Source organism: Perna viridis, chromosome 12 (genome assembly GCF_037379345.1).
Source record: "Perna viridis isolate PV_CMFRI_1.1 ecotype Kerala chromosome 12, ASM3737934v1, whole genome shotgun sequence".
NCBI lineage: Eukaryota > Metazoa > Mollusca > Bivalvia > Mytilida > Mytilidae > Perna > Perna viridis.
This window is the reverse complement of record NC_142456.1, coordinates 28,993,066-29,020,521: the sequence shown is the minus strand read 5'-3', so window position 1 is coordinate 29,020,521 and position 27,456 is coordinate 28,993,066. Positions and strand designations below refer to the sequence as shown.

The 27,456-nt window shown below is 31.6% G+C and overlaps 1 protein-coding gene across 3 annotated transcripts in view; it reads left to right on the top strand.

Moving 5' to 3' along the window:
* LOC148601933 (uncharacterized) overlaps positions 1-27,456 on the top strand; it is a 229,325-nt gene that overhangs the window by 96,546 nt on the left and 105,323 nt on the right. For all 3 annotated transcript variants that reach the window (XM_088554674.1, XM_088554673.1, XM_088554675.1), the window contains 25 exons: positions 100-278; positions 1,282-1,461; positions 1,687-1,945; positions 2,648-2,808; positions 3,084-3,242; positions 3,955-4,210; positions 5,146-5,309; positions 5,802-5,978; positions 6,883-7,135; positions 7,914-8,077; positions 9,680-9,853; positions 10,337-10,592; positions 11,958-12,121; positions 12,462-12,623; positions 13,608-13,860; positions 14,964-15,127; positions 16,062-16,220; positions 19,047-19,259; positions 20,423-20,465; positions 20,966-21,129; positions 21,823-21,990; positions 22,762-23,014; positions 23,361-23,524; positions 25,055-25,210; positions 26,537-26,746. In XM_088554674.1, the coding sequence (XP_088410800.1) occupies positions 100-278; positions 1,282-1,461; positions 1,687-1,945; positions 2,648-2,808; positions 3,084-3,242; positions 3,955-4,210; positions 5,146-5,309; positions 5,802-5,978; positions 6,883-7,135; positions 7,914-8,077; positions 9,680-9,853; positions 10,337-10,592; positions 11,958-12,121; positions 12,462-12,623; positions 13,608-13,860; positions 14,964-15,127; positions 16,062-16,220; positions 19,047-19,259; positions 20,423-20,465; positions 20,966-21,129; positions 21,823-21,990; positions 22,762-23,014; positions 23,361-23,524; positions 25,055-25,210; positions 26,537-26,746 (4,655 nt within the window). The remainder of the gene's footprint in view (positions 1-99; positions 279-1,281; positions 1,462-1,686; positions 1,946-2,647; positions 2,809-3,083; positions 3,243-3,954; positions 4,211-5,145; positions 5,310-5,801; positions 5,979-6,882; positions 7,136-7,913; positions 8,078-9,679; positions 9,854-10,336; positions 10,593-11,957; positions 12,122-12,461; positions 12,624-13,607; positions 13,861-14,963; positions 15,128-16,061; positions 16,221-19,046; positions 19,260-20,422; positions 20,466-20,965; positions 21,130-21,822; positions 21,991-22,761; positions 23,015-23,360; positions 23,525-25,054; positions 25,211-26,536; positions 26,747-27,456) is intronic.

Here is a 27,456-nt window from a genome sequence, read left to right as displayed (position 1 = left end):
CGCAATGTTGTTAACATAAAAGATGTTAAGTTTGTATACCTTGCATTTACTATTCAGTGTTTATGCTCTCTTTCACTGAATATCTTTGACTCTTCATAGATATAAGATCATAGATTTGCCAGGAGAAAATGCATTTTATGTTGACCTGGATCTTAGAGTCTGTTTCAACGATGTTGTTGGGGGTATTAGTAATCCATGTGTAATTCACACCAACCTTCTTGAAGACACTAAACTGCCTAAAACAGCATGTGGATGGGAGAAAGGATTTATAAAACAGAGTAAGTAATGACCATATTGTAGTATATAATAGGATAGTAAATAACCAAACCATGATCATGAGTGACAAAGAACATCCAGATTTAAGCAGTGGGCCAAACTTGTTCTGTTCACAAGTTTGCATAACATGGCACAAGTAGTAATGATATATATTTTAGTAATGATAACCAGTTTAACTTTTGATAGTATAGATTTTCTCCATAATAAATTTCTATATTCAAAACAAGGTATTACTTGAATTTGGAATTATTTTGGATTTTAGAGTGAAAAAATTATTTATAAAACTTACCCCTACTAAGGGAGTAAGTTGTGTCATCATGATTTCGGGGGTAGTAAGTTTCCTTGACTTTTGTTATCCTACTAACCTTACCCCTTAGCCATGCCGGCATTACTAATCCCCTTATTAAGGGTTAGTTTTACATTTATTTTTGGTCATTTTCTTATTTCCAAAATAATTTCATATTCAAACAACACCTCATTTCGACATTTTTGGCTGAGTTGCACTAGTGTAAAAATAGCTTAGAGAATGGTTAATGTTGGTCAGGCAGGTAAGGAAAATATTACAGCATTTATTTCACGATAAAAAAATTTAAATTTATTACACTGGGAACATACAATAAATAACTAGTTGCTATTTATATGATTAATACTTTTCTAATATCAAGTCTTATGTATAGATCACAGTTTTGTTATGTTCCTTATATGATATTTGTTTTCATGGATTGTCTCTTTTTTCTTATTTAGTTTGCTCATTTTACACTATAGTTTTTGTCCTTAAAACTAGGTTAACCCCATATGTTGTAATAAGCATATGTTCTAAGTGATTCCATTTGATGTACAATATCAACTTCCTCTGTAAGTGGGGCATGTTTAGTTTGCAGCTTCTGTGTAAGTTATCCATCTCCTGTTGAATCCCCCCTTTACATATAAGTATGTGATGTTGATCTCTAGTTTTTTTTTTATGAGTTACTATTGTCTTTACTTAAAAAAACTATATATTTACAGACTGGTCACTGTCCTCATGGTACAAGTCATTAGGTTTGAACCCAGGATCTTACCTACCACAGGATACAGTGATGTTGTTACTTGATACCCTGGGTATTGCTAAGTTCATGAAGACTGAACAGTGTGACAGACATGATCCATTTTCTGTCTATGCTTCACAGTATGAGGGATGGAGTACAGGTATGAAGTCATGGGAGTCTTTAGTAGAAACCCTTATGGCAATAGTTTAAATGTTTTTAAATGTCTTCCATTACAATACCCATTGTAGACAATTTTTTTTCTCTCACAAAAATGAATATATATTATAATTTCAACTTAAGTTCTTTGATGCATGCATCTAGTTTAAATTATAAATTTTATTTTTGTACCTTAATTAAAACTTGTATCTCTTTTGTATCAAACCAGACTGCCGATCTACCTCAGTTACGTTACCACGACTACAGGATGACTACATCACCTGCTACCTTGACAACACATGTCGAAATGTACAGTGCTGTGTTGATGCACACTTCATTAGCAAGTCATTCCAGGTCAAGGTGATATTTGACCCCTGTAACTACATCATGATATTTGACTTAGAAAACCTTCAGATAAATGCAACATTAGATGAGTACGACTGGGGTAAATGGAGACAGATAGATCTTTATGGAGTTTTTAAAATAAGGTAAGTTTAGACAATAATCATTATCATAATCATATTTATTTGAAAAAAATGCTGCAATCTTCTCATACTCCAATCTCCTATACAGAGGGTATATACATTATTTATTTTAAAGCTGTTATAACATTGCCTGACTATGTACTAAAGCCCGCCTTTCATGCAGGTTAGTATAGTATACTGTAAACAGCCTTGTGGATTTGGTACAAGTAGTGCTTATGCCTTCTGAAAATTTTCACATCATGCAAAGCAGTATATCCATGATGTGTCGCTCCACTAGCATATTGGCTCTGGCAGACATCTCCTGTCACCTTTTCCATAGATATGTGATGGGAGGGCTTGATTTCACTCACAAAACAAACTACACCTCTGCCACCAAGGATCAAACCCTGGACTGCTCAATGACTATCCAGTAACAAACAGATTCAGCTAAGAATTAATCCTTTAGCCAAGTCAATTAAGTGGCTATTGAAACTTAAATTTAATTTAAGTTGAAATGAAACATTTTCAAATTGAGATATATTTAAAAGATACAGTTTACTCCAGGGATAGTCAGTTGTACCTAACCAGTTGTGTAGGTAATTCAGCCAGAGGCATATCAATTAGTCGACCTGATTTGTCTGGATCTGGGATGCGGATCTTAGGGGTCAATATTGGGGTTGATAATATTCAGCTGACTTTTTACAGTTAACAAAAATATTGTTTTAGATTCATGTTACATGACCTGTATGCTGAAGACCAGTATTTATTGAGCATGGTAGTGAGTTTGTGTTGGGAGTCACATGGCAAATGTCAGGATCATCAGATATTTAATCATGCAAGATTACCAAAACCGTCATGTAATTGGAACATGGACTACAGGATACCAGGTTTTATTATCATTACTCAACCTGTATTGTTTAGATTCTTTTTGTAACAAGATCAGCTTTTGAAATAATTCTAAGGTCATTTGCTGTGCTGTTTTCCTGAATTAAATACATGTAATTAAGATTGGCCAAATTATTTGAGTCCTGTATATTACATTTCAGTCATTGTTTTATGTATACATGTAATGTCTAGTATTGATATTTGTCTAAGTAATATGAAAACAAAACAAATTTTATAGGGAATGATCTTTCTATATGAGTTTTTTTTTCTCTCACAGATTTCTCTTTAAAGAAATATATGATGACAGAGGGCATTACAAGTCTGACTGATTCTGTAATTTCTCAGCTGTCAGAACAGCTTGGTTTGTCAACCTATCTAAACTCACCAGAATGTGATCGATCTACATACAATAGTAGCAGCATTGGATGGACTAACGGTATTGTAATATCGGGAGCTTAAAAATAGCATCATGGCAGCTTCATTCTCGTTTTCTTGTAAATGTAATTGAGAACCACACCAGTCTCGGAAAACATTTGCTAGCTTCAATGATTAAATACAAATCGATTCTTAGCTTTTTCCAGATTGGAATGGTCAAATCGTGGCACCTGAAGATTTAGGAAAATGACGTAATACTAGACAATTTCGACCTAAAGACATATAGGACTATGACCACCCATAGTTCCTTACGAATGTAGGACATTTTGGCCAATACATATTTTAGATCATAAAGAGAATGCTTTAAGACAATAAAAACTGTTACATCAAATTTTACCATTTTTGGAAGTTAATAATTATAGGGTTAACAAATATTATTAAAGATGTTTGAATTTATGTTTCTTCAAGACGTTGAAGCTTCCCCCTTCCTCATATTGACATGAATAAGACATGTAAAAGAAGAAATTAAAGCTTTTAATATATAATTCTTCTTTACAGTATGCCATTCATAATTCTAAGTTTATTGCCTGTATTTTATCATTATAAAAAGTTTTAGATAAAGTGATTGTTTTGTATTTGATCTTCAGATACTTTTCAACTGTAAAGGACAGAAAAAATTAATCTGAAGTGGAAGTAACTTTTTTTTAGGGACACTATATTTATTGTACTAGTTTTGTAAAGTGCTCTTCTATTATATTCTTTCTCTGTTTTAGGCTGTGTAGAACCAGTGACCTCCCTTATGAATATCTCCAATCATGCATCTTGTTACATTCCTGATAGTTGTACTGCCGTTGATTGTTGTGTAACAATGACAAGCTTCAAACGTAATATTCATGTCAGTGTCAACCTTGATCCATGTGAATTTACTCTCAGTGTTGAGATAGAGAAGATTCACTTGAGCTTCTCACTGATGGAATATAAGTGGGGATCATTGGAACAGTTATCTTTACTTGGGATAGTCAGGGTCAAGTATGTATCATCAGAACTGTGTGTATAAACAAAATAAGTGTATGGTTCTTTTTTTTAGAAGTTAAATCATGTTGAATCTTCTGGGGTTTTCAGTGATACTCAATATAATTTCAGTGCTACAGTACCCGAACCAGTCCATACAACTATATATAATAGCCATCATTCATCATTTACTGATAAGTTTCCAATCAGTCATTGGTCCATTAAACTAGTGCTTTCTTCCATTTTATATCATGAGACCAATGATCAGTTAAATATTTTCATGGATTGGTTTGCTTTGATTTTTCATTTTTCACAAATTAATTCATTTACTATTACACGTATTTGAAAATAAAACTGTTTTCAATGCAACAAAAATGATGATTTTTGTCATATTCCAAGTAAATTTAATATTCAATCAAAATTCTGAAATTTACATGAACCAATGATCAGTCTTTTTACATAACAAAACTGCAATTAGAACTGTCATTGATCTGTCAAATAGTTGCACCGATTGGGACTGTACTAGTTACTCATATTTTTTGGTACAATCAGACTGTATACAAATATGTTTAGGTACACTCAGGCTGTGTACATATATTTTTTGGTTCATTCAGACTATATACAGATATTTTTGGTGAATGAATGGTATAGAATATACCTGACCATCAGCGATGTCAAAAGGAGTCTTAAGTTATGTGATATTTTGGTGTAGATAAGTCGAGGTAATAAAGCTGAAATATTTTTCAATTGTGTGAAAATTTATGAGTTCATTTTGAGCCTGCTGTCTCAAGAGTAGTAATTTTGAGTAAATATTGCAAGATTTTATTTAAGTGATTACCAGGTCATCACTAGTAGTGTTTGAATAACAAAAACTTTGAAATAACTCTTTTTTTTTTTTTTAAGCTTTTACGTTTAGTATCAGATTTGTACAAATATTTTTTTTTCTTTTGCAGTTTCACAATTGATAACCTTGTGAATGACAATGTGTTTGTTTTCCACCTAAACATTTCTATCTGCTTGGAGTCATCAGGCCTTTGTGAAGTAAATATGAAAATTTTTGATGGAAATAAACTTCCTAAATTACCATGCAACTGGAACACAGACTTTAAAATCAAAGGTATTACTTCAATAATTTAGTTATGATTTATATTGTATATTATTCATATGGCTTTGACATGGAGGGACCCATCACTAATATGTTACTCCTCCTACACCACTGAAATAGAATTTAATGAAACTTTTATAGAATCTTTATAACCTGTTCTCATTGTGTACGTCCTGTTTTTTATTTTGATCCAAATCAATTTTGTGGTTTCATATAGTAAAACATGGACTTTTTCATTGCTGAATATTGGGACATGTTTTCAAATGGGGGACTTGGTATATCAAATTTGTGAGCATTGCTGACAGTCACAGTTTTTCTTATTTTAAGTTTTAAAACCCAGCATTCCAAATATAATTGTGCAGATTTGTTAGCAGTGCATAAAATATATATACATTTTATAAAAAACTAGCAGATTTTGTAGTTAAACTTTGCTGTCATTTTGATGGTAAAGTGTGATAATTTACTAATCTATGATGGGGATTGTCTATGAATTTTGTATTTCAGACTTCTCCCTGAGTACATACCTGACAGAACTAGGACTCAGTACAACCCTACAGAAACTAGAATCACACACAACGTCAGAGTTATTACATGACCTTGGAATTGCACCTTTCCTCAAATCAGATCAGTGTGACCAATATAATTTACCATTCTTTCCAAACAAAGACAGCTGGAATAAAGGTTTGTCTTCTACTGCTGTTTGTATTGCACCAGTATAAACTATTGTCATCCTTGTCATCGTTTTCGTCTGTCATCCTTTGTTAAATTTTCTTTGACAATCTTCTCCTCTGAAACCACTTAGTGGATTACCAACTTAGTCAGCAGCTTCCTTAAGGTATCTATCTACTTTAACAATTGTATTGATTATTAAGATCAAGTGTAAAACATGGTCGCTGTTGCTTTTTTTTTTTAGACCACAGGGGACAAGTCACTAATTTGTACATACATCTCAAAAACTATAAGAGATTGGAAAATAAATGTAACTTTCCTTCTTCAGTTTGAAGAGCTTTACAAAAGTCTACAGCGGAATGACTCCTTGTTAGAGTTACTGCACTTGAAAGGCAAAAAATAATGTTTTTTTTGCAGTTTTCAGTCAATATCTTGAAAATAATGAGAGATAGGAAAAAACTTTTTATAAATGAAATAATCCTTATGATAAAGCCTACAAATGTCCATATTGGGTCAAAATTGTCAGATGACTCCTTGTTAGAGTAGTAGTCCTTGAAAGGCGAAAATTGAAGTTTTTTTTTTTTTGTTTTTTTTTTGTCGTTTTCAGACAATATTTTGAAAAATATAAGAGATAGGAAAAAACAATTTTATGATCTTTTTAGTTAAGACACTAGAGTCTTGATTAGGTCTTAGTTTTTGGACAACTTTTTGAATTATTGTCCTTGAAAGGAGAAACGTGGACTAGGTAAACAATTCAGGCTTCTGGCAGCCTCTTGTTGCAGAATCCACATGTCTGAATTTAACCTCAAAATGAATAATTATTTGTGCTGCACCAACAATTATTTTTAGTTCATCATTAGTCAAGGGGTGATTTTTTACTTGTTTTGGCTAACATTTGACTATTTATTATTTTAAGGATGTCCAAAGCCAATAGACTTGAAGCCATTGCCAAACAATACATACTGCCATGTGTATGACTACTGTACTGGTGTAACGTGCTGTACAGATGTACAATTGATTGGTAGAACACTGAATACATACCTCAGTTTGGATCCCTGTAACAGGAAACTCAGTCTTGGTATTGAGAATCTGGTAGTGAACATCAGTCTATTTGACTATCCCTTTGGACAACAGGAACATATCAAACTTCATGGTGCCGTGCATTTAGAGTATGTATCATTAATGACATACAAATAATTGTGAATTGGTCAATGTTTACACAACAACTGTATTAAAAGTGTTTGTTCCTCATATCTAGGTATTTGTAATGATGTTTTATACACCTGTCAATTTTGATGGGATATATTATGGCTTACCGCTGTCTGTCTCTCCGTCTATCTGTTGTCAACACTTGGTACGATAACTCCAAAATGCTTTAAGCCATTTAAATAAAACTTTGGTCAATTACATTTTTTTGCATTATTAACAATTTAATTTTTACATTTATTTTGAACTTTGGTTTTTGAATTTTACTGAAGACTTTTTACATTCAAAAAATGCAGATTTTTTTTTTTTCTGTTTTTGTGCTCTAAATTGCTTTCAGCAATTGCAACAATACTTTGTATCCAAGATCATGGGCTCCATTTCATTTCTTAAAAAATTTCAATTTCATGTTTCTGGTTTTTTGCAATTTTTCATAAAAAAAGCAAGGTTGTCTTTCAGTTTTTGTGCTTAGCCAACAGGCGTTTTATGCGCTCATTTTGCAGCTCTTTATTCAACAAGCTTCAAATTAATTTGATTCTTCAGGAATTTATGGTTGGAGAGATGATCTATAAGATTTTTAAGGTATTTGCTTCACTCAATAATTGCTTTATTTTAATCTTTTTTTGTTTTTTGTTTTCATCCAAGTAGATGCAGCAGGTAAATTTAATGTATCTTCTGTAACAACCAAATATTGATAACCAAACTCTTTTACATATTCATTGAAATTTATTTTTCGTTTTATAGCTATGTGATAGATGATCTAGATAGTGAAAGAAAGTTCCTTGTCAGTTTAAACTTGAGTGTCTGTTTTGAATCCAAAGGACCATGTTTAATCAGTATGCCAGTCCTTAGAAAAACCCAGCTGCCAAAAGCATTATGTGACTGGAAAAGTGACTTTGTTGATCCAGGTAAGACTTAGTATACATGTACTTCCACGAACAGTATGGATCAACATGTACTTCCGCAAAGTTTGAGGGATATAAAGGGATCACCATGTACTTCCACAAACAGTTTTGGGGGATGTATAAAGGGATCACCCTGGTTGTCTATTTGTTCATTTATCTACAACTTGTACCCATATCTTCTCCTAAATTTCTCAATAGATTTTGATGACATTTAGGAGAAAGATTAGGCATCAGTTTTATGTGTAGATGTATATAAAGAAGAATCTTAATTGTCAGATCCCTGCACCAAGACATGATCTAACGTAAAGGTATTGTTTGTTCACATCCAGTAAGGATACTCTTTCCAAACCAATTCTGTTCACATCCAGTAAGGATACTCTTTCCAAACCAGTTCAGTTCACATCCAGTAAGGATACTCTTTCCAAACCAAATCATGGATTTTGAAGAAATTTTAGTCTTGGTAAATTCACTTTAATCTAGTACTTTTCGTACCAACTACTTGATATTTAGATAAAAAGCTAAAATTACAGGATTTTTTAAAAAAATGTTTAGCAAAAGTAAATCAGGTACTCTTTATTTTTATATTGCACAAGCTACTGGGTGCAGTATATAGGGGTTAATACTGTGATTTTAGTATGAGACAATTTCTGTAGTTTTATCTTTTTTTTTTATCTTCCATTTCTGTATAAACAAGTAATGAATCATTTCTCTGAATACCTGTAAAATTGTGGTAAGTAGTCTTCACTTCTATTTTACTGATTGTTGATTTTACATCTTGTTTTTCACCTCTTAAAAATATTTCTTAACCAAACAATATATTCAACCAAATCATCCCTTCAACAGGTAGGGGAGACTCCCTCAAAATCAATAATAAATTTAGAATCTCTTCTACATAAAAAATTGTAAGCTTTGTTGGAGAAATTAGTAAAATTACTACATTTTCTGTGAAAAACACTGGAAAAATTGTTTTTATATCCAAAATGTTCTTTTACGCTAACATCCTTCTACTATACAAAGAGTTAGGAAGACCTACACTTAAACAAATTGTAAGATTTTTACTGAAATTGTTAAAATTTATAGACACATTAAATATAAATAAATTCAAAACATAAAAAATGTAAACAATTCTGTATTTACTTCTAACATCATAATTTGTAAGCTTGGTCAAGAACTCTTACATAAAAATGACCAATCAGCGAGAAGAAATTGTTTACTTCCAATTAAGCTCCAAACGGGAAACGCTAAGAAAAAAGGAGTTACAATATAACTTTGAGTAAACAGAAGACACTTACCCTACCAGTGCACCTGGTCCATACTCCCAGTTTTTAGTGGGGTCCGAGTTGCTCATTGTTTTTTCTTTCTTTGTATGTATTATTTTAATTACTTTGTGTTCTTTGTTGTGTTTGTCTGTTTTTCATGTCTGGTCTTTGTCCCTGAATTACATTCTTTTGATTTCCGCTAGAGTCTTGGTTCCCTTGATTACTCTTTGCATTAGTAAACATAAAAATAACTTGTATTTATGTAAAAATCTCCAACATGAAACAATGTTAATAGATATATTTACTTTATCTATATATTTAAATTCTTCTACATGTGTCTTTTCAGGTTTCTCATTTATAAAATTTTTAAGTGACAGAGGTTTACCAGAGACACATCACCTGACTGCAACTGAGAGTAGAAGCCTGATGGATACACTAAGGATCACAGAGTTCCTTCTTGAAAATCAGTGTGACAGAAACAAGTCTCCATTTAGTCCGAGTGTAATGGGATGGAAAAATGGTATAATGATTTATTTATAGATTCTTCAGTCTCGAGGGGATTACAAGACTTCTCCACTCGAGATATTTAAATTTTAGATTTTAACCCACAAACTTCAGTATGGGTTAAATTTAAAATTTAACTGTTTAGATTGGAGAAATCTTGTAATCCCTGAGAGCATTGAAGGAGAATCTGTTTCCCCCATGAAATCTGTAGAAAACTTGAAAATGTAAAATGGGGGGAAAACTCCAGCAGAAATTTAATCACCTTCTGATAGTTAAAAAATCATGTGCAGTAATCACCGACTTAGAATGGGAGAAAATGGTTTCAGGAATGATTAGAACAATATAATGTTTGAAACTTATAGAATGTGAAAGCATTGAAATTGATTATTTTAGTAATTATAAAATTCCTTGCCTATTGTGTCAAAACTGAAAGTGGGTGCAATCCCAAGGTTCTTGTGTAAAAATTCACCTGGTAATATGTTCCTTTTTTCTCTATCAGATTGTAAGCTGCCAATGACAGTGTTACATATTAACACCGGAGCGGTGAGTTGTAGAATTCAGGATACATGCACAGCTGTTGAATGTTGTATGACAGCTGACCAGATTGGTAGATCATTTAGGACTTACATCAACATAGAACCGTGCCTGTATAAACTGACAGTAGCTATAGAACAATTAACGTTTGATCGTTTTCTCTTTGATTATGAATGGGGACAGCCTGTCCAAGTATGGTTGTTTGGTTTTGTTAGAATGGAGTAAGTTATTTTGTTTTACTTTATTGTATTTTTTTCAGGTATTTATAACAATACATTTTAGTTGCATTTGAAACAATTAATATTTGCAATACAAAGTTTTACATAAGACAATGTTTAGGAATTTTTTTGTTTATTTAACTCTATAATAGATACATGCATTGATATTGATTACAACTGATATCTACAATAGAAATTTTATCCGTGGATTTTTTCAAAAGGATATAGTTTGACTATAATCAGTTGTCTATTAATATTTAAAACTGTGATCAGATTGGTCACTGATCTTTGGGTATTGATTCGTCAACAACCATTCAAACAACGGTCATTGATCCATCAAACAGATGCAGGGATCAGTTCTGGGACTGCAACACCAGTTTCCAAAACACGGTTCTGGGACTGCAACACCAGTTTCCAAAACACGGTTCTGGGACTGCAACACCAGTTTCCAAAACACGGTTCTGGGACTACAACACCAGTTTCCAAAACAGTGTTTATAAATAGTCGACACTATTAATGTAAATCAAGAGTCCCTTATAGTAGAACATATATTCAGTAGTTTACAGATTTGTTGTCTGTACCTGAAAACTTAGATTAAATTATTGTCTAATTTTTTCACTTTATAGAATAGACCATGAATCCAAAAAATTAATAGGTAATAATAAAAAAGCTAATTTTATGAAATAGCTGATTCATTGATCTTAGCAGTTAATTGTTTCAGTCCTTTTTATTCAACCATTATTCATTAACTCAAGGACTATTGAATTATAGCAATATATATAAGTCAACATTTTCCCCAAGAAGTTAGTCAGCCTTGTCATATCCTCCACTCTGATTTAAGTAAGGATATTTGAAAAGATACTGGGAACTCATTCTTTGTTAAAAAATTGGATATCGTTGCTTAAAACAAAAATATAACGAAATGCACCATCCAAATCTTTTCTTGTGAGTTACAAAGTTCTTGTGATTCTCCACGAAATCACATGACCCTTGTCTTTGAAAACAAATAATGAGTATTGAAAAAGTTTTTTTTATTTGTTGGTGTCTGTTATCATGGTTTGTTAATCCTGGCTTTTTGAATTGGTGGATTGCTTCAAAAGTTTAATTTGAAATTTACAATTCATTGGGAATATTAGTTTGAACAATGAAAATGACAAATTAAATTTGATACCCAAAAGTATAAAATATTATACAGTAATTAAAACACAGATAAAAGAGTCTTTACTTCTTATAAGTAAGTTTTCCTGCTTCTTTTGATAAACAGCCATTGTTAAAAATGGAGTTTTTTTTTCAATATTTTGGTGAAGTACATTTGTACCAAGATTTGACTAAGTATCAGTTTAGTTATTCTGGAATATTTTTTTTCAGATTTACTATCACAGATCTCTCTATTGAGAAGGAGTATTTAATAGATATGGATCTAAGTGTGTGTACAGAAACTGAAGGAACTTGCTATGTATCAGTCAAGGTTTTCAACAAATACAGACTGCCTAAACATGATTGTGATTGGAACTCTACATTCTACATTAAAGGTGTTTATTGCATGTCAATAACTACTACATTTTGAATGATTTCATTACCAACTTCTTTCTTAAAATATTGATTGTAATATTGAAATTGAAGACCATTAAGTGGAAATGTATAATTATGATAAGCAGATATGATTTTTTTCTGCTTTTTTAAATCCAGATTTGAATGATTCTTTTTTTAGTGTATGTTACTTCCAATATTGTGAATTTCCTTATTGTGTGTTTACCTTGTAAAATCATCACTGGATAAGGGAAAACTCTCCCCCCCCCACCACAAAAAAAAGACTGAAAATGGTATGTGATACTCTGCTATTGATTGTTACTATATACTTTTTCACTTTAGATTTCTCCTTCAATGAATGGATGAAAAATAAAAGTTTCACACCATCAGTACCTCTGGCTCCATATGTCAGTACAAAACTTCTGTCAGATCTAAATATTGCTGCTTATCTGAAGGATACCAAATGTAATATGTATCAGACTAACTCCAGTGGCTGGTTGTCAGGTATCTATAGCTCTGTCTATTTGTATAAGTGATTAAGATGACATAAACCATGTTGAATTAATGAGTTCTTGATATTAAGCTTATCAGATAAACAATTTAACAAGTACTATCTTAAAAAAAAAAAAAATAGCCGACGCAGTACGATAAGTTTCTACATTTCTTTCAAGAAAATAACACATGGCACGCAATTTTTAAGGTTCTGATAAAGTTTTTTTCGAATGCAATTACAAATTTTTGATACAGATTTTTCAAATGCCACTAAGTTATCAGTATTTGGCCAATTGGGGAAAAAAAACTGTGATTAGGTGACTTGCATTTCCATAGAAGGGTGTCCTTAAGGTCAAAGGGTAAAATGCGAAGCTATACCGACTGTGTCGGAAAAAATGAAGCTCAGATACAGGTACTAAGTAATGCAATGGAAAAGCTCAAATGGACAGTAATTGATAATTTCATATAAAAAATTGTGACAAACATTTCGAAGTAATGTAGAGAAATGTCAATGTTTAACATTAAGAATTATAGAAAAACTAGACTCAACTGTTCCTTTGTAAGTTTCTGTGTTTCTAAACCTTTATTAAATCATTTTGGTGCCTATCAAGACACTCCTTTTAGAGAAGATGTTATTTTATAGTATAATGAAATCAAAACAACAAATTTTGTGTCAACACTTTTTTTTGTATAAATGCATGCTACAAATTTGGGGTCATGCATTGTCTTATGTTTCATTTCCTATGATTTAAAGTCAGCTATTGTAGAAAAAAAATACTAGTAAGGTTTACCCTTCTTTTCATATCATTATTTCTTAACCAAATAAATATGACCATGTCAAAGTCTTAAATCTTCATGTCTTTTCCACCAAAACTTAATTAGCACTAGACCCCAGAATATAACAAAAAGTGTATGATGCATTCTACTTAGCATTATAATTGTTACCCTATGTTAACCTCAATAATTTATTTAAATTTTTCTATATTGTTTGTTTAGAATGTTCAAGGGAGGTAACTCTACCAATGCTACCGGAAAACATAGTTTGTCAACTGACAGACACATGTACTGACATTAGATGTTGTATGTCTGTACCTCTGATCAACAGAACTTTCAGTTTTGATCTCAGTCTGGATCCATGCTATGAAGAAATAACAATTCAAGTAGAAAAAATGAGTCATAAGTACAAATTGCTGGATCTTGTTAATGGACAGAAACAACACTTTAATTTACTTGGCCTTCTTCGAACTGAGTAAGTTAATACTTCCTGTTAAATAACACTATAACAATAAGTCCAAAAAGATAGCACTTGTATGAGCTATCTTGAAAGAAAACCCATTGATATTTTGCAAAATAGGGTTTTTTTAAGTAGCACTCTAGCTAAGAATCATGCAAAATTTGATTCATGGGTGAAAAGCCTACATATTTTTATTTTTTATATTTTGTTTGAATTGCCATAATATGCAGAAATTAACATTCCGTTTTTCATACAACCCATGTTCTAAGGCGATAGAAATTATATAGAATGTGCTGTACATTTCAGAATTAAGGGAGATAACTCTGTAAATGACACTCAAATATAATAGAATCTATTGGGTTTTCAGTGTTGATTATCTCCTAAGAGCAGGCAGATATGAATGAATAATTACACATTTCACAATATAAACCCATAAAACAAGTTAATAACAAAAATAAAAATATGTAGCCTTTTTTGTGGTGTATCATATTTTTCAGATTTTGCATGATTCTTACAAAGACAGCTACTTAACATCATTGTTACAGTGATATTGAACAAGACAAAGGTCTTCAAAGTTATGCATGTGAATAAATGCTTTCTATCGTATAAATAATATTTGTTTTACTATTTTATAACACTTAGTAGGATGTAAGCAGAATACAGAATATTCCTCCTGGGTTTTTCATATATGAACAAAGCTTCAAATCATCCTGCATCATCCATTATATATCACATATTAGTCATAGTTACTGACCGAATTCAGTTTTATTTCTTGTTCAGAAACTGTTATAGGTCACATAACTAGTCATGGTTTTTCACTGTGGGGTTGCACTTTTGAAATAAAATTTACATAGATTTTACATGAAATTAGCACTTTGCAAGAGTTATCTTTCTTGATTTGGTTTGATTTGGGTGATTTTAGTGAGAGATTAAAGTGTACTTTGCTCAAAAGTACATATCTAAATACAGAAAGGACTATTGTCACATTAAAATGTAGCATTATGTAGACCACAAAAGCATCACCTGATCCATGGTTTTTTTACACCATATATCACCTTACATTGGCAGTGTCTGAATATTATATGGACTGGTACTTAATTAAAACTGTTTGTTAACAGGTACAGTGTATATGACTTTAAGGATGAGGATTTGTTTATACTAAATATGACACTAAATTTCTGCATTGAGTCATTGAATGTTTGTAACATCACTACACCTGTACTGTACAACACCAGACTTCCAAAGAAACAATGTACATGGACTAGAGACTATCCTGTCAAAGGTACTTATTCACACAATGATGTCTGCCTTTTGAATGCTTCTAAGGATTCAATAGTCATGTTCAGAATTTTATTTTACATGGTAAGAGAACGTTCTCTTGTTAAATTCAGTAAAATCTATTGACATTCAGGCATTCTTTTCATGCAACTAATCAAATTTAGTGTACATCATGTGCATAAGTGTAAACCTTAAAAATTCTAAAGCAAAAGATTATCATAGAGTGAACACTTTTTCCTAATTTTTTATGCCCCCCCCACCCCCCACCCCCCAAAAAAAATGGAATTGAAGTAAATAATTAAGCAACTGTCTTTGTTGACCAACAGCCACATACATTAAATTACATAATTTGTCTGTATGGCTCACATGGCTGAACCAGGGAACTAAAACAGTAGCAATATGTGTTCTCATATTGTTCAAATGAAACTTATTGAGTTATTTTCTGTTGTTTTTTTTTGTTTTTTTGGAGTCGCAAGTATTTGGTTTACTTCAGAATTGAATGCTTCATTTTTTATGCTTTATCAGCATGTAAAAGCATTGACTGTAGCACATTTTCATTGAAGTGTGCTAGCACTTCATTTCAAAAATATGCTATCAATTATGGCTTTTACATGCCAATGAAACACAAAAAAATAAAACATTTAATTCTTATAATTTTATTTCATATGTTTCTCTTATTTTTTGCTATTATATTTTAGATAAACATTGAAATAGGCAAAAAAAACAGTGAACACTAAAAAGTAGTCCACTTGATTGTGGGCATGGCCTAAATAGAAAGTTTGAAGATGTGTTTCAACGACTCATGATACATCATGTGTAAAGCCTATTATCCAGTAAATGTAATTATATTTAAATGTTATTTTTTACCTTAGATGATAAGTTCTTGTATCTTTCCTTTTAATGAAATTCAACTGATATTTGTTGTTTTTTTTTTTCAGATTTTTCACTAGAACAGTGGACTAAGGAGAGAAAACAGACACTAGGAGGAGTCTTACCTGGATACTTCACCTCAGAACTGTTACAGCAGTTAGATTTAACCAGCTACTTCAACCCTTCTGTATGTAAGAAGAACACATGGACAGAGAATTGGAAAAATGGTATAATAAAATTTACGGGTAGACTGCTTTGATGTTGCCATATACAGTGCTCTCCAGATTTACAGATAGCATCCTGATAACCCCCGAATTCCAATTTAGCAACTTGCATCTAAACCCCTGAATTCCAATTTAGCAACTTGCATCTAAAAAATAAAGCATCACATTTGTATTGGAGTCTGTGGAAGTTCTTTTCAGATAGCATCAGGTGTAGTAAGTCCTCGATTATCAGTCTTTCTAAGAATCAGGCAGTGGGTTAAACGTAGTATGACAAAACCCACCATTTTGAAAGTTTAATTTGACTATTTGCACCATCAGAATCAAAAAACAAAGATATGATTTTCCATATAATTTTGGTAAATTGATTTACAATTTCTTTGAAATGCACTGAAAATGAACATTTCAAGGGTAGATAATTAAAAAAACTCATTTTTCTAACATTTTATTAAAAATTTCTGAGCAAATACAGTGATGCAGAGATCAGATAATGGTCTTTTCAGAGATAGAAAGTATCCTTGAATGATATATTGTCAGATCAGTAGGGTTTTGAAATGCATGCTTCTGTCATTTTTTCCCATTTTGTCTGATTCTTACAAAAACTTACCCTTAAATTCTAAATTATAGTTTAACTAGTACTTTACAGAAACTAGCAGTATGTGAATACGTCTTTTTTGTAAAAAAAATATATCTTATTGAAATGTAACTTATTTCCCCTGTCTTTGATGCACTCCTGACATAATAGTTTTTTAAATTCAAAGCTGGGTATGAAGTATGTGTCCTTAAAGTGAGAATTTCAAAATATAATAAATGACAAATATAGTAATTTATCATATAGATAGCAGTGATTTACCAAATTTTTCCAGTGTAATTTTTTTTAGATTATTCACATTGTGAAATAAATTCAGTAATTTCACTCTTGCACTTTCTCCCGCCAAAACGTCACAACACGAATATCAATCCGCCATTCACAAAATTTTAAATATATGTTGAAAATAACAATGAATAATGCAGGAAATCTATATAATAAATAGGATAATCAATTGGTTATCGCGAATAACCAAAGTATGGTCACTCATGCTAAGAATGCAATAAGATTTAACTTGTATGCGGAACAAGTTCTGCACTCTCGTTAAATCTATGCGTTCTTCGGCACTCGTGATAATATTTGGGTTATTCATTCTTTCTAATTAATTATCCTATTATTGTCTAACATTTTAACATTTTATCAAAATTTGATTTCAGGAAATTTCACTTGTGACACTCGTCGTTAACAATTTTTCAAAACTCTTCTCCTCTGAAACTGCTTGACCAATTTGAACCAAACTTGGTATGAATGTTCCTTGGGGTATCCTGCATAGAACTGTTGTGGGGATTTTTGATCTACAGAAAAACATGGCCACCATTACTAAAAATAGAGCATAGGGGTCAGACAGTAGTTTTTTCGCATATATCTCCTAAACTGTTAGGTTTAACCAAATTCTGACGGGGTTAAAGTGGTCAGCATGATGAGATCTATCTGTGGTCAAATTTTTATTTTGCTATGTTAAGCCATGTTGGAGTTATTGCCCTTTTTCGACATTTTTTTTTGCTATTTTGAATGTTATTTCTTTCAAAAATCTTCTCCTCTGACACCACCTGACCAATTGGAGCCCAACTTTGAATGAATGTTTCTTTGGGTATCTTTCTTTGAACTGGTGTGAGGATTTTTGATCTGTTGAAAAACATGGCCGCCATTACTAAAAATAGAACATAGGGGTCAGATAGTAGTTTTTTTGCATTTATCTCCAAAACCGTTAGGTTTAGCTGATTTTTGACACAAGTTAAAGTGTTTAGCATGATGAGATCTATCTGTGGTCAAATTCTGGTGAAAATTTGTTGACCCATGTTGGAGTTATTGCCCTTTTTGGATGTTTTTTTTCTGTTCATGATCTTATTACTTTAAAAAAACTTCTCCTCAGAAACTGCTTTACAGAATTCAATGAAAGTTGGTATTTTTGTTTTGTAGGGCATCCTTAACAAAATGACCGTTTAGATTTTTGATCTTTTATAAAGCATGGCCGCTGTTACTAAAAATAGAACATAGGGATCAGACAGTAGTTTTTTGCATTTATCTCCAAAACGGTTAGGTTTAACCGAAATCTGTCATGGGGTAAAATTATTCAGCATGAAGAGATCTATCTGGTCCAATTTTGGTGAAATTTTGTTGACCCACGTTGGGAGTTATTGTCCTTTTTGGACGTTTTTTTTTCTGTTTAATATTATTACTTTAAAAAATCTTCTTCTCAGAAACTGCTCTACAGAATTCAATGAAAGTTGACATTTTTGTTTTATAGGGTATCCTTAACGAAATGACAGATTTTTGATTGCTGAAAAAACCTGGCTGCCGTTTCTAAAAATAGAACAATGGGTTCAGACAGCAGATTTTTGCATACATCTCCAAATCTGTTAGGTTTAGCCAATAGCTTTCAATTACTGAAGTGATCCTTATTATAAGGCTTACAAATGTGTCCAATGAATCAAATCGAGTCAAAATTGTCTGATAACTCCTTGTTAGAGTTATTGCCCTTAAAAGGCAAAAATTTAACCAGGTGATTGCGATTCAGGCTCCTGGGAGCCTGTTGTTTTTACTTTTCTCAAGGAATTTCTGGCATCTGTATGTCTTGTTTCAATTTCACCCTTAGTTTATGTTACTTGAGTATATAGGGGCAACTCTTTTCCTGTGCAAGTGTATAATGATGTTTTGGGGCCAGCTGCAGCATATCCTGCAGTATGAGGATTTCTTCATTGTTCATATACACCATACCTATTCTTTATATTATCTTTTTCCAGAATGTATGAAGAATGTGACTTTACCAGATTTGACAAGCTATCCACTGAGCTGTAACCTAAAGAACAGCTGTACTTCAGTAACCTGCTGTGTAGATGTACGCTTCATAGACAAAACTTTTTCTCTGGCATTAGATATCAATCCTGACACACAGATACTCAATATTGGAATAGAAAAATTATCCTTCCCAATATCACTGCTGGACTTTGACTTTGGTAAGTAGCTTCTATTGCAACCATAAATGTGTAAAATGTTGTAAATTTTCATGCAAATTACTTTATTCTTACTTAACTTAGGATGAGGCCAATATTTTAGAAATTTCATGTCCGGGTAAGGCACACGAAAATTAATTAAGTAGTATTAATTCATGAGTACTTGATTGATATATTTGTGGGTAGTGTGGAATCACAGTTAAGAATCCAAAGAACAGTAATCTCCAGAAGTGAATGTTAGATCAGACCAACTTATATTCTAGATGTTCAAGTGCTGTGGAAATGGAAGCCATATTGAGCAGTCAACATCCTTTCACTTCGAACGTTATATTCAAACAGCCCTAAATAGCCTTGGGCTTATGTCAATGTAACAATAAAATAACACATGTGACTTCTGATGTTCTCAGGATTTCCCATCTTTCCTAATCATTATTGGTGTTTATAAATGATCAGTAAACCCAGGGTTTTACATTGTACCATGTACTAATGATCAGTAAACCCAGGGTTTTACATTGTACCATGTACTAATGATCAGTAAACCCAGGGTTTTACATTGTACCAATTATCATTTACCATAGAAGTATCAATTGCACCTCAATTTTTCATTTACAAGAATTTTGAGTTATGGGAACTTTCTTGACTGTCTTGATTCCCCCACAGATATATTACATATGTAACTTCATTTCTATAAACAATTACTGTGGTATGAAGGAATACCCTTTAAATGTCTGTTATGAAATATGTACCCATGGCAATGTACAAAAAAAACTAAAAGCTTAAGAAATTTTCATTTTTAATTTTGTTTAAATATGGATTTGATTAAGTGATTTTTTAAAAATATCTTATTGACCTATGAACTACAAATTTAAGTATCCAACAAATTGTCTTTTTCCCACCAAGCATGATAAATGAAACAGTATCATTAAATACAATTCAAATTCAGATTTCAGTTTGAAGGGATTATTTACACTAAAGTTATGGCCATATTAATTTGTTTTTACAATGTGGTTGGTTATCATTTTATGTCCTATTAGATGTCCTATTTTTGAGATTTTCTTCTCTACATTCTTAGTTTTATGCCTCTTGATATTTTTGTAGCCATGCTATGATTTTTATCTTAATTTTTTATGAAACTTATATAACATTTGTATTTAAATTATTTTCAGGAAAAGACCATGAATTTACACTCAACAGCATAGTTAGAATCAGGTATGAAATGAAAAGAAATATTTATTGTACTTTTGATATTTGTAATTCTATATAATGATATTGTACTGTTACGTTATTGTAACCTCTTCCACAATATGTATATTACATACAAGACTTTCATTTTATCTATACATCTCATTGTCTATTTGTGCAGCTGACTTGTAAGCTAAATTAAAAAAATCAATATTGCATTTTGATATGCTGTACACATGTTTAAGCAATAACTTTTCTCCAGCAGCATTAGAACCAAATATATAGGAAGATTTCAATCCAAAAATTCAAAGATATAGGAAGATTTCAATCCAAAAAATCAAAGATATAGGAAGATTTCAATCCAAAAATAAAATGAATTTTCAATGTATGACAATAACCTAGAAGTAATAATAAAACTATGTTTTCTTTAACTCAATTTGTTTAAAGTAAAAGATCTGACCAAAAAAAGGAAAACTGATGTCATAGTGAGTTGAATGCTGTATTTACTTGAACTATTTGTGATTTAGATACAATATTTATGACTTGGCAAGTCGGAATGAGTACCTCGTGAGAATGGATATTTCTTTGTGTTGGGAAAAGTACAAGGCATGTGATTGGACTGCCAAAGTTTTCGATAATGTGAGGCTGCCAAAACATCCAAGAGAAAAACAGACCGGGTTCAATGCTCTAAGTTTGTAACTTTTTATGTTTCTTTCAGTTTGTATTCATTCTTCAATTGTCTTAGAATATATGATACATTTCAATAGAACTATCATCAAAACTCTACATTGACCTTTGACCTAAAGACCCGAATTATACCATAAACAAATAATCATTCAATCTGTTTTTGCCAGATATACTAATTTTTTCTATTTTGATGTATGTAAAATGTTCACTCTGAATAACGGATTTTGGTATGAGTAACAGCCGAAATTATTTTTTCATCCTAAAAAACAAAGAAAATTAAAAGACAAAGAATATTTTCGTTTTGTTTAGTAACTTTACAGGAATTTATTAATTTATGTACACAGGCAATTGTGCCACACATGAGGATCATATGAATTGAGCACCATATGATTATCATATGTTTCAGTTAACATATGATATTGCATGGTTATCATATGATAATCATATGTTTTTCACAAATATATGATTATCGTATGTTTTCAAGCCCATATTATCATATGAGAATCATTTGACTACCACATGATCAATGTCATATGATTATCATATGAATCCAGCACCATATGATAATCATATGTAGCACATTTGGCAATATACTTAGGAGGTTTTAAATGGTTTTAGATATCTGTAGAACTGTAGATATTGTTCTATTTGTTTTCAAACAATAGGGAAGTATGATAGTTTTAATGTTTATTTGTAGATTTCTCATTAGCTTCATGGTCAGCTACTAACAATGTCAATATATCTACCATGACCAACCTTGAAAAGTCCAAGTTGTACAGGGATCTCGACCTTGGATGGTATCTAAAGTCATCATGTCAGATAAATACCACTATTTACCAACCCAACATAAAGGGCTGGAAATCAGGTACCATGATTTTTACCAAAAGTCACTTCTAAAATTTTAAATTTTCAGTCATCTGTGGGAGCTACTTTTGAGATTGATTTGAGATAAAATTAGAATAAATGTTTTGATAAGAATGGTAACATATATTACAAAAAATGTAGTATATGTAATGTATTTTTACAGCTTATGCTATATCTCAATTTTGTTGCTGTATTTCATAGTTTATGTGATACATTTATGTAAATTATGCATCTAGTTTTATGCTTACCATAAGTATCAAATATAATTTTGTATTTTGCATCAAATGCAGCAAAAACAAAATGTGTTATGAATATTCAATAAAAAAGCAGTCCATCTGCTCATTATAGTAACCTCACTAAAAGGCTTTTAGTTTACAATGGGAGGAGCAAAATGTTATTAGCAGTGACTGACATATTCAAATTATCTAAGAATATGTATTAGAATAAACAAAAAAAATGCATATGCTTTTAAAAATATATTTGAATCTGTCATTAAGATGGAAAATAAAATAAAATACCTTACAGCATTTTACAGTTGTAGCATATGCTGCAATGTTGAAGCATATGCTACATTATTTTTAGCATTTGCTACATTTTTTGTAACATATGCTTTTGTTATGCAAATATAAGTACTTATGAACATCTTGGTACACCATATGATATTTCAAAAACTTTTAAGCTTTTAAGATTGATGAAGAAGACTTGTACTGTATTTTAACTTTGGACTGTGACATGTTTAAATGACTGAAAATTTTATTTTCTTTTTAATTAGAATGTCCATCAACAGTTGCTCTACCTCAGTTGTCCTCAGATGTTGCATGTCACCTCTCCAATACCTGTACTAATGTTGTATGTTGTGTGGATGTACCTACTATAGACAGGTCTATTGACTTCCGGTTACAATTATTGCCCTGTGAACACGAGATGACTGTTAGGATTGAGGGAATGGAATTCAGTATAATGTTGTATAACTACAGTTGGGGTATGGAAGACAGCTTCTGGCTTAGAGGAGTATTCAGACTCAGGTAATGGAGTGTATGTGTGTAAAATGATCAGTTTTCTGAAGAATGTATAAGAGGTGGTCCATGTAAAAATCGGGTCAATCCTATATTATGGATGGTACAACATAATTATTTTCCCATTGAATTTTTTTCTTTCAGTGTAATGTCAATATATGTATGTCAAATAGTAAAATGACATCATAACAGAACTATCAGGAGTGGAACTCTTGATCCCTGGCACTGTATACTATACTCTATCAGCAAAGCTGAAGGATAACTCCCATTATGGAAATTAATTGAGCACAGAAATAATTTTCCTATGAGAGGTATCCATTTTCTGATGGCATTATCTTGATCTCTCTGTTTTCAGCTATAAGGTTGATGACCTAATTTTAGCCAACAGATACAGAGTGTCCCTTAAATTTGAGAGTTGCTTTGAATCTGGTCAGCCTTGTTCTCAGTCAGTTATTATAATGGATGGAGTTGAAGTACCTAAGGTGGTATGTTCCTGGACACATGGGTATTCAATTAACGGTAAGTATTGTAGCTTCTCTCTGTTAATAGTTTGTTATCTATAGCCTTAAATCAGATACCATATTGTTTCTACTTTTTTCCTTGGCTTTTGTAAAAGTTGAATATGAAGTTCAGCTTTGTGTCCCATTACAAATTGGTTTCATCCTAATGGTACAGACTGGAATCTGAATGGATTAAACATGCAATTGAATGACAAGAAAAACTTTCATTGATTTTAAGGATCACTGTTGCTAAAATCATGTTGTGTTCACTACCCATGATGTGATGTTTTTAGGAATTTTGAATTCTCCAATAATAATTAAGAATACATGTACTACAAAAAGCATGTATATGCGCTAATGATGATACCATGAAGGGAAAAAAGATGTATTTTGCATGCAGAAGAAAAAAAAAGTACCAACATGCAAATATGCTTAGAAACCCATTATATGGCAAGTGACAGGAGTAATGAAAATTCAATAAACTTAGTTTTTTGCCCAAAAACTATAGTTATCGGTCAATAAACCGAGTGTTTCTAACACAAACTATAGTTTATGGTTGTTAAACTGAATTTGTCAATGTGAACTATAGTTTGCATGTCACGAGTTACTTTTAAACAAAGACAAACTGTATTATGACTAAACAAACTATGGTTTATGACCAGTAAACCCAAATTTACTGGGGTGAAAATGTGTTTAACGATCAAGAAGACTATGTTATCAGATATTTGATTGGTTAGAATTGGTGTTGCAAAAACAAGAAACATATTCTCATTGAACATATTTGTAATATTTACCTAGAAAACAAAATAAAGCTTAATTAAAATTAGATTAAGTTAGAAATTATTTTGGAACAAATGTTGTCTACATAGCTGTCTAATTAAGTAATATTATTCACACTGGTAAAATAAAAAAAATAATCATATAAGGTCTTTATTTTGTGGAAAAAAAACCAAACAAACAAACAGAATTTATGATATCAGATTAGCTACGTCTGCCCCAAATCAATCATTTATTTTTGTAATGTTTGTTTGTTTTTTGTTTTGTTACGAACCCATCTCATTTTTAAATACAATAAGCTTATGTAAATACTGAGAATTAAACAAATAAATGTTTACCTCCAACCGAGGCCTATGACTGTTTACATCAGTAACAAAATTATATGATTATCCCATGATACTGTGAAATCTGGCTAAACCAAACCATTTTTAATTGCAGAATTAGGTTGATTTAGACAGGTGTTTGGTTCATCCAGGTTCAAAATACATTTGGACTGACATAATGGAACTTATCAGGAATGATTTTCTTTTGTTTTTAGTGGATTTACGCTATTTGAAATCCGGATTTTACCGTTATGATTCTTTTTTTATTTTATATTTACTTTCGATATCGGCTTTGTTTGTTGACCTTGTAAAATCATCTGTAACTTATTAACTTGACTGGTTTAGACAGGTTTTTCTGTAATAGCAAAACCACTTGTACATGTAAACAAAATACAGTCACTGCAATTAGACACAATTTTTTTTTAAACTGTCATACTTTTTTCTTGAAGAATTTTCCTTGGACAGCTGGAAACTAGAAAAGCATTTCACAGATTCATCCCTAAAAGATCATGAAGTGTATGAGTTATTGGAGGAGACAAGGGTTGGATTTTATCTAAAACCAGATCAGTGTACCCTGTCTTCCGCTGGCAGCAAGTGGAAAAATGGTAGGTCAATAGACTTAGTCATGTTAGTGGAATGTTTAGGATATATTTAGCAATCTGTTTTGTAGGGGTGGAGCGTCAGCTATGTCCTATATTTTTTATATATATAGGGAGTTTGGAACTGGAATTAAACATAGATGCACAGTGGTTGGCCCAGTTTTTTTTCTTTTAAATATCTAGTATTTTTTTAAGAAAGAAGAAGGATATGAAATTACACTCTTTAAACTAAAAATAATCCCAAAGTAATGAGCCTTTTCAGAAGGAAGTCATTCAACCAATGAGCATTTGGAACGTACGCAAAAATAGTCCTATGCAGAAATCCTCATAGTGCTGTGAAAAAAGTTCTCATTTTATTTTAAAAATTTAAACAGTTTCTGAAAGGAAAAACATTTCTGTACATTTTATAGGTGCATTTTGCTTCTTGTGATGTGAAGCCTAATCTCCATAATGGTTTCTAAATATACCTCTATCTTGTGAAAACACTGGGATTACCCATGCTATTTATAGACCCTTCACTTCCAGTGACCAGTACTGCACTGCCAGTCTGCTAACCCCATATGCCATTCTGAGGATTGTGAGCTGACATATGTAGAATCATAATGATATATAGTCCTCTGCAGGTTAAAGTTAAGGTAAAGTCCAGAGAAACCATTGAATATTGTGAAATTAGCATAGAAGCCTACAGGCAGTGGAATTAGTGGTTTCTAGCCTAAAGTCACACATGGCAAAAAGTATGAAAATTATGGACAAACATTCTTGAACTTTTTAGGCAAATATTGTTCATATTTGGCCTTTTAGGATACTATTGAATGTTAAATATACATGTTTATCAACTGATGATACCAATATTTGAGTGAATGAGTCTTTGAATGTTATTCTATTGTACATATGAAAGAAAGAATTTTTTCATGTAATAGCAAGTACATATGTCTCAAAGAGAAAATATGAAAGCTGTTATACGAAACTGAAGATAATGATTATTTCTGTAGGTATTCTGTACATTATACACATATTGCCTGCCATAAAAATTTGTGTTTTTTGTATGAATTATATATAAAGATGTATTAAACATTAGATTTATACTAAACATAATCTTCCTTATAAGGCAAGAATTTCATAAAATTGCCTGCCTAAGAATGAAATATGATGTTCTGCAACAAAATTTTTTTTAAAATCTTGTAGCAGGTGCTATGTTGGGTTTTAAGAAATCATCAGGTTTTCTAAAAGAAAATTTGCAAATTAATTGAACTTGGGTCAGTTATACATGTAATGTCTGGTTCAGTTGAAATGTGAGATTTGCACATTGTGTAATACTTTTTTATTTTATAGATTGTCCATCACCTATCAGCCCTGGAGTTTTAGATGGCCCAATACATTGTAACATAGGATCTGACTGTACATCTGTAGACTGCTGTGTGCAGGATCTGGTTACATTGAGGAATATAAATGTATATCTAAATATTGATCCTTGTAACTCCATCCTGGTCATTGGAGCAGAGAAATACATGATCAAACAGTCTTTACTGGACTTTAAGTGGAGTAAGAATTTTAGCAATGTGATAATTTTTATACTCATTGTTCTGTTAAGTTATTATAAAATAAAGTGTTGCTGTATCATTACTGAAATCCATAAATTGTAGTTTTAATAGTTCAAATATTGAATTCTCTCTGTAAGTGATATGATTTACAGATTTAATGTAAAGTCTTATTTTTTTATTACTGATGTCCAATGCAGCAATTTTTTCTTGCAATTCAGAGGTTTTGTATTTATATGATAGGACCCCAGTCATACAGGTATAAGCATATGGACCCAGCCATATACGGAATGTTACATTTACTGCATGGTTTAGAATATATTCACTTAAATACCAATATCCTAAACCCATTCTAAGAAGTATAAATGTCTGCAATATGAGAAGTGTTTTCATGCATTTTTATTATGATAAGTGGTGTTGGGGGGCTAAATAATTGTTTTAGTGATATTTCTCTAATGGTTACTGAATAATGAAAAATGGGTTTTGTTGTGAATCAATATTACCCATGCAACGTTACCTTATAAGTTTAAAAGAGTAATGAAGAGAAGCTTTGAAAGGTAATCAAGAGAATATAATCCAAGAATAACCATCAGACAAGGAAAATGTAGACACACAGCAAAGAACATGAAATAACCAATATAATACTACAGAGATGCCAACCACCCCGCTATGCTAAACTGTTTTTTTTTTTAATCCTGATTTTTTTTCTGGTCA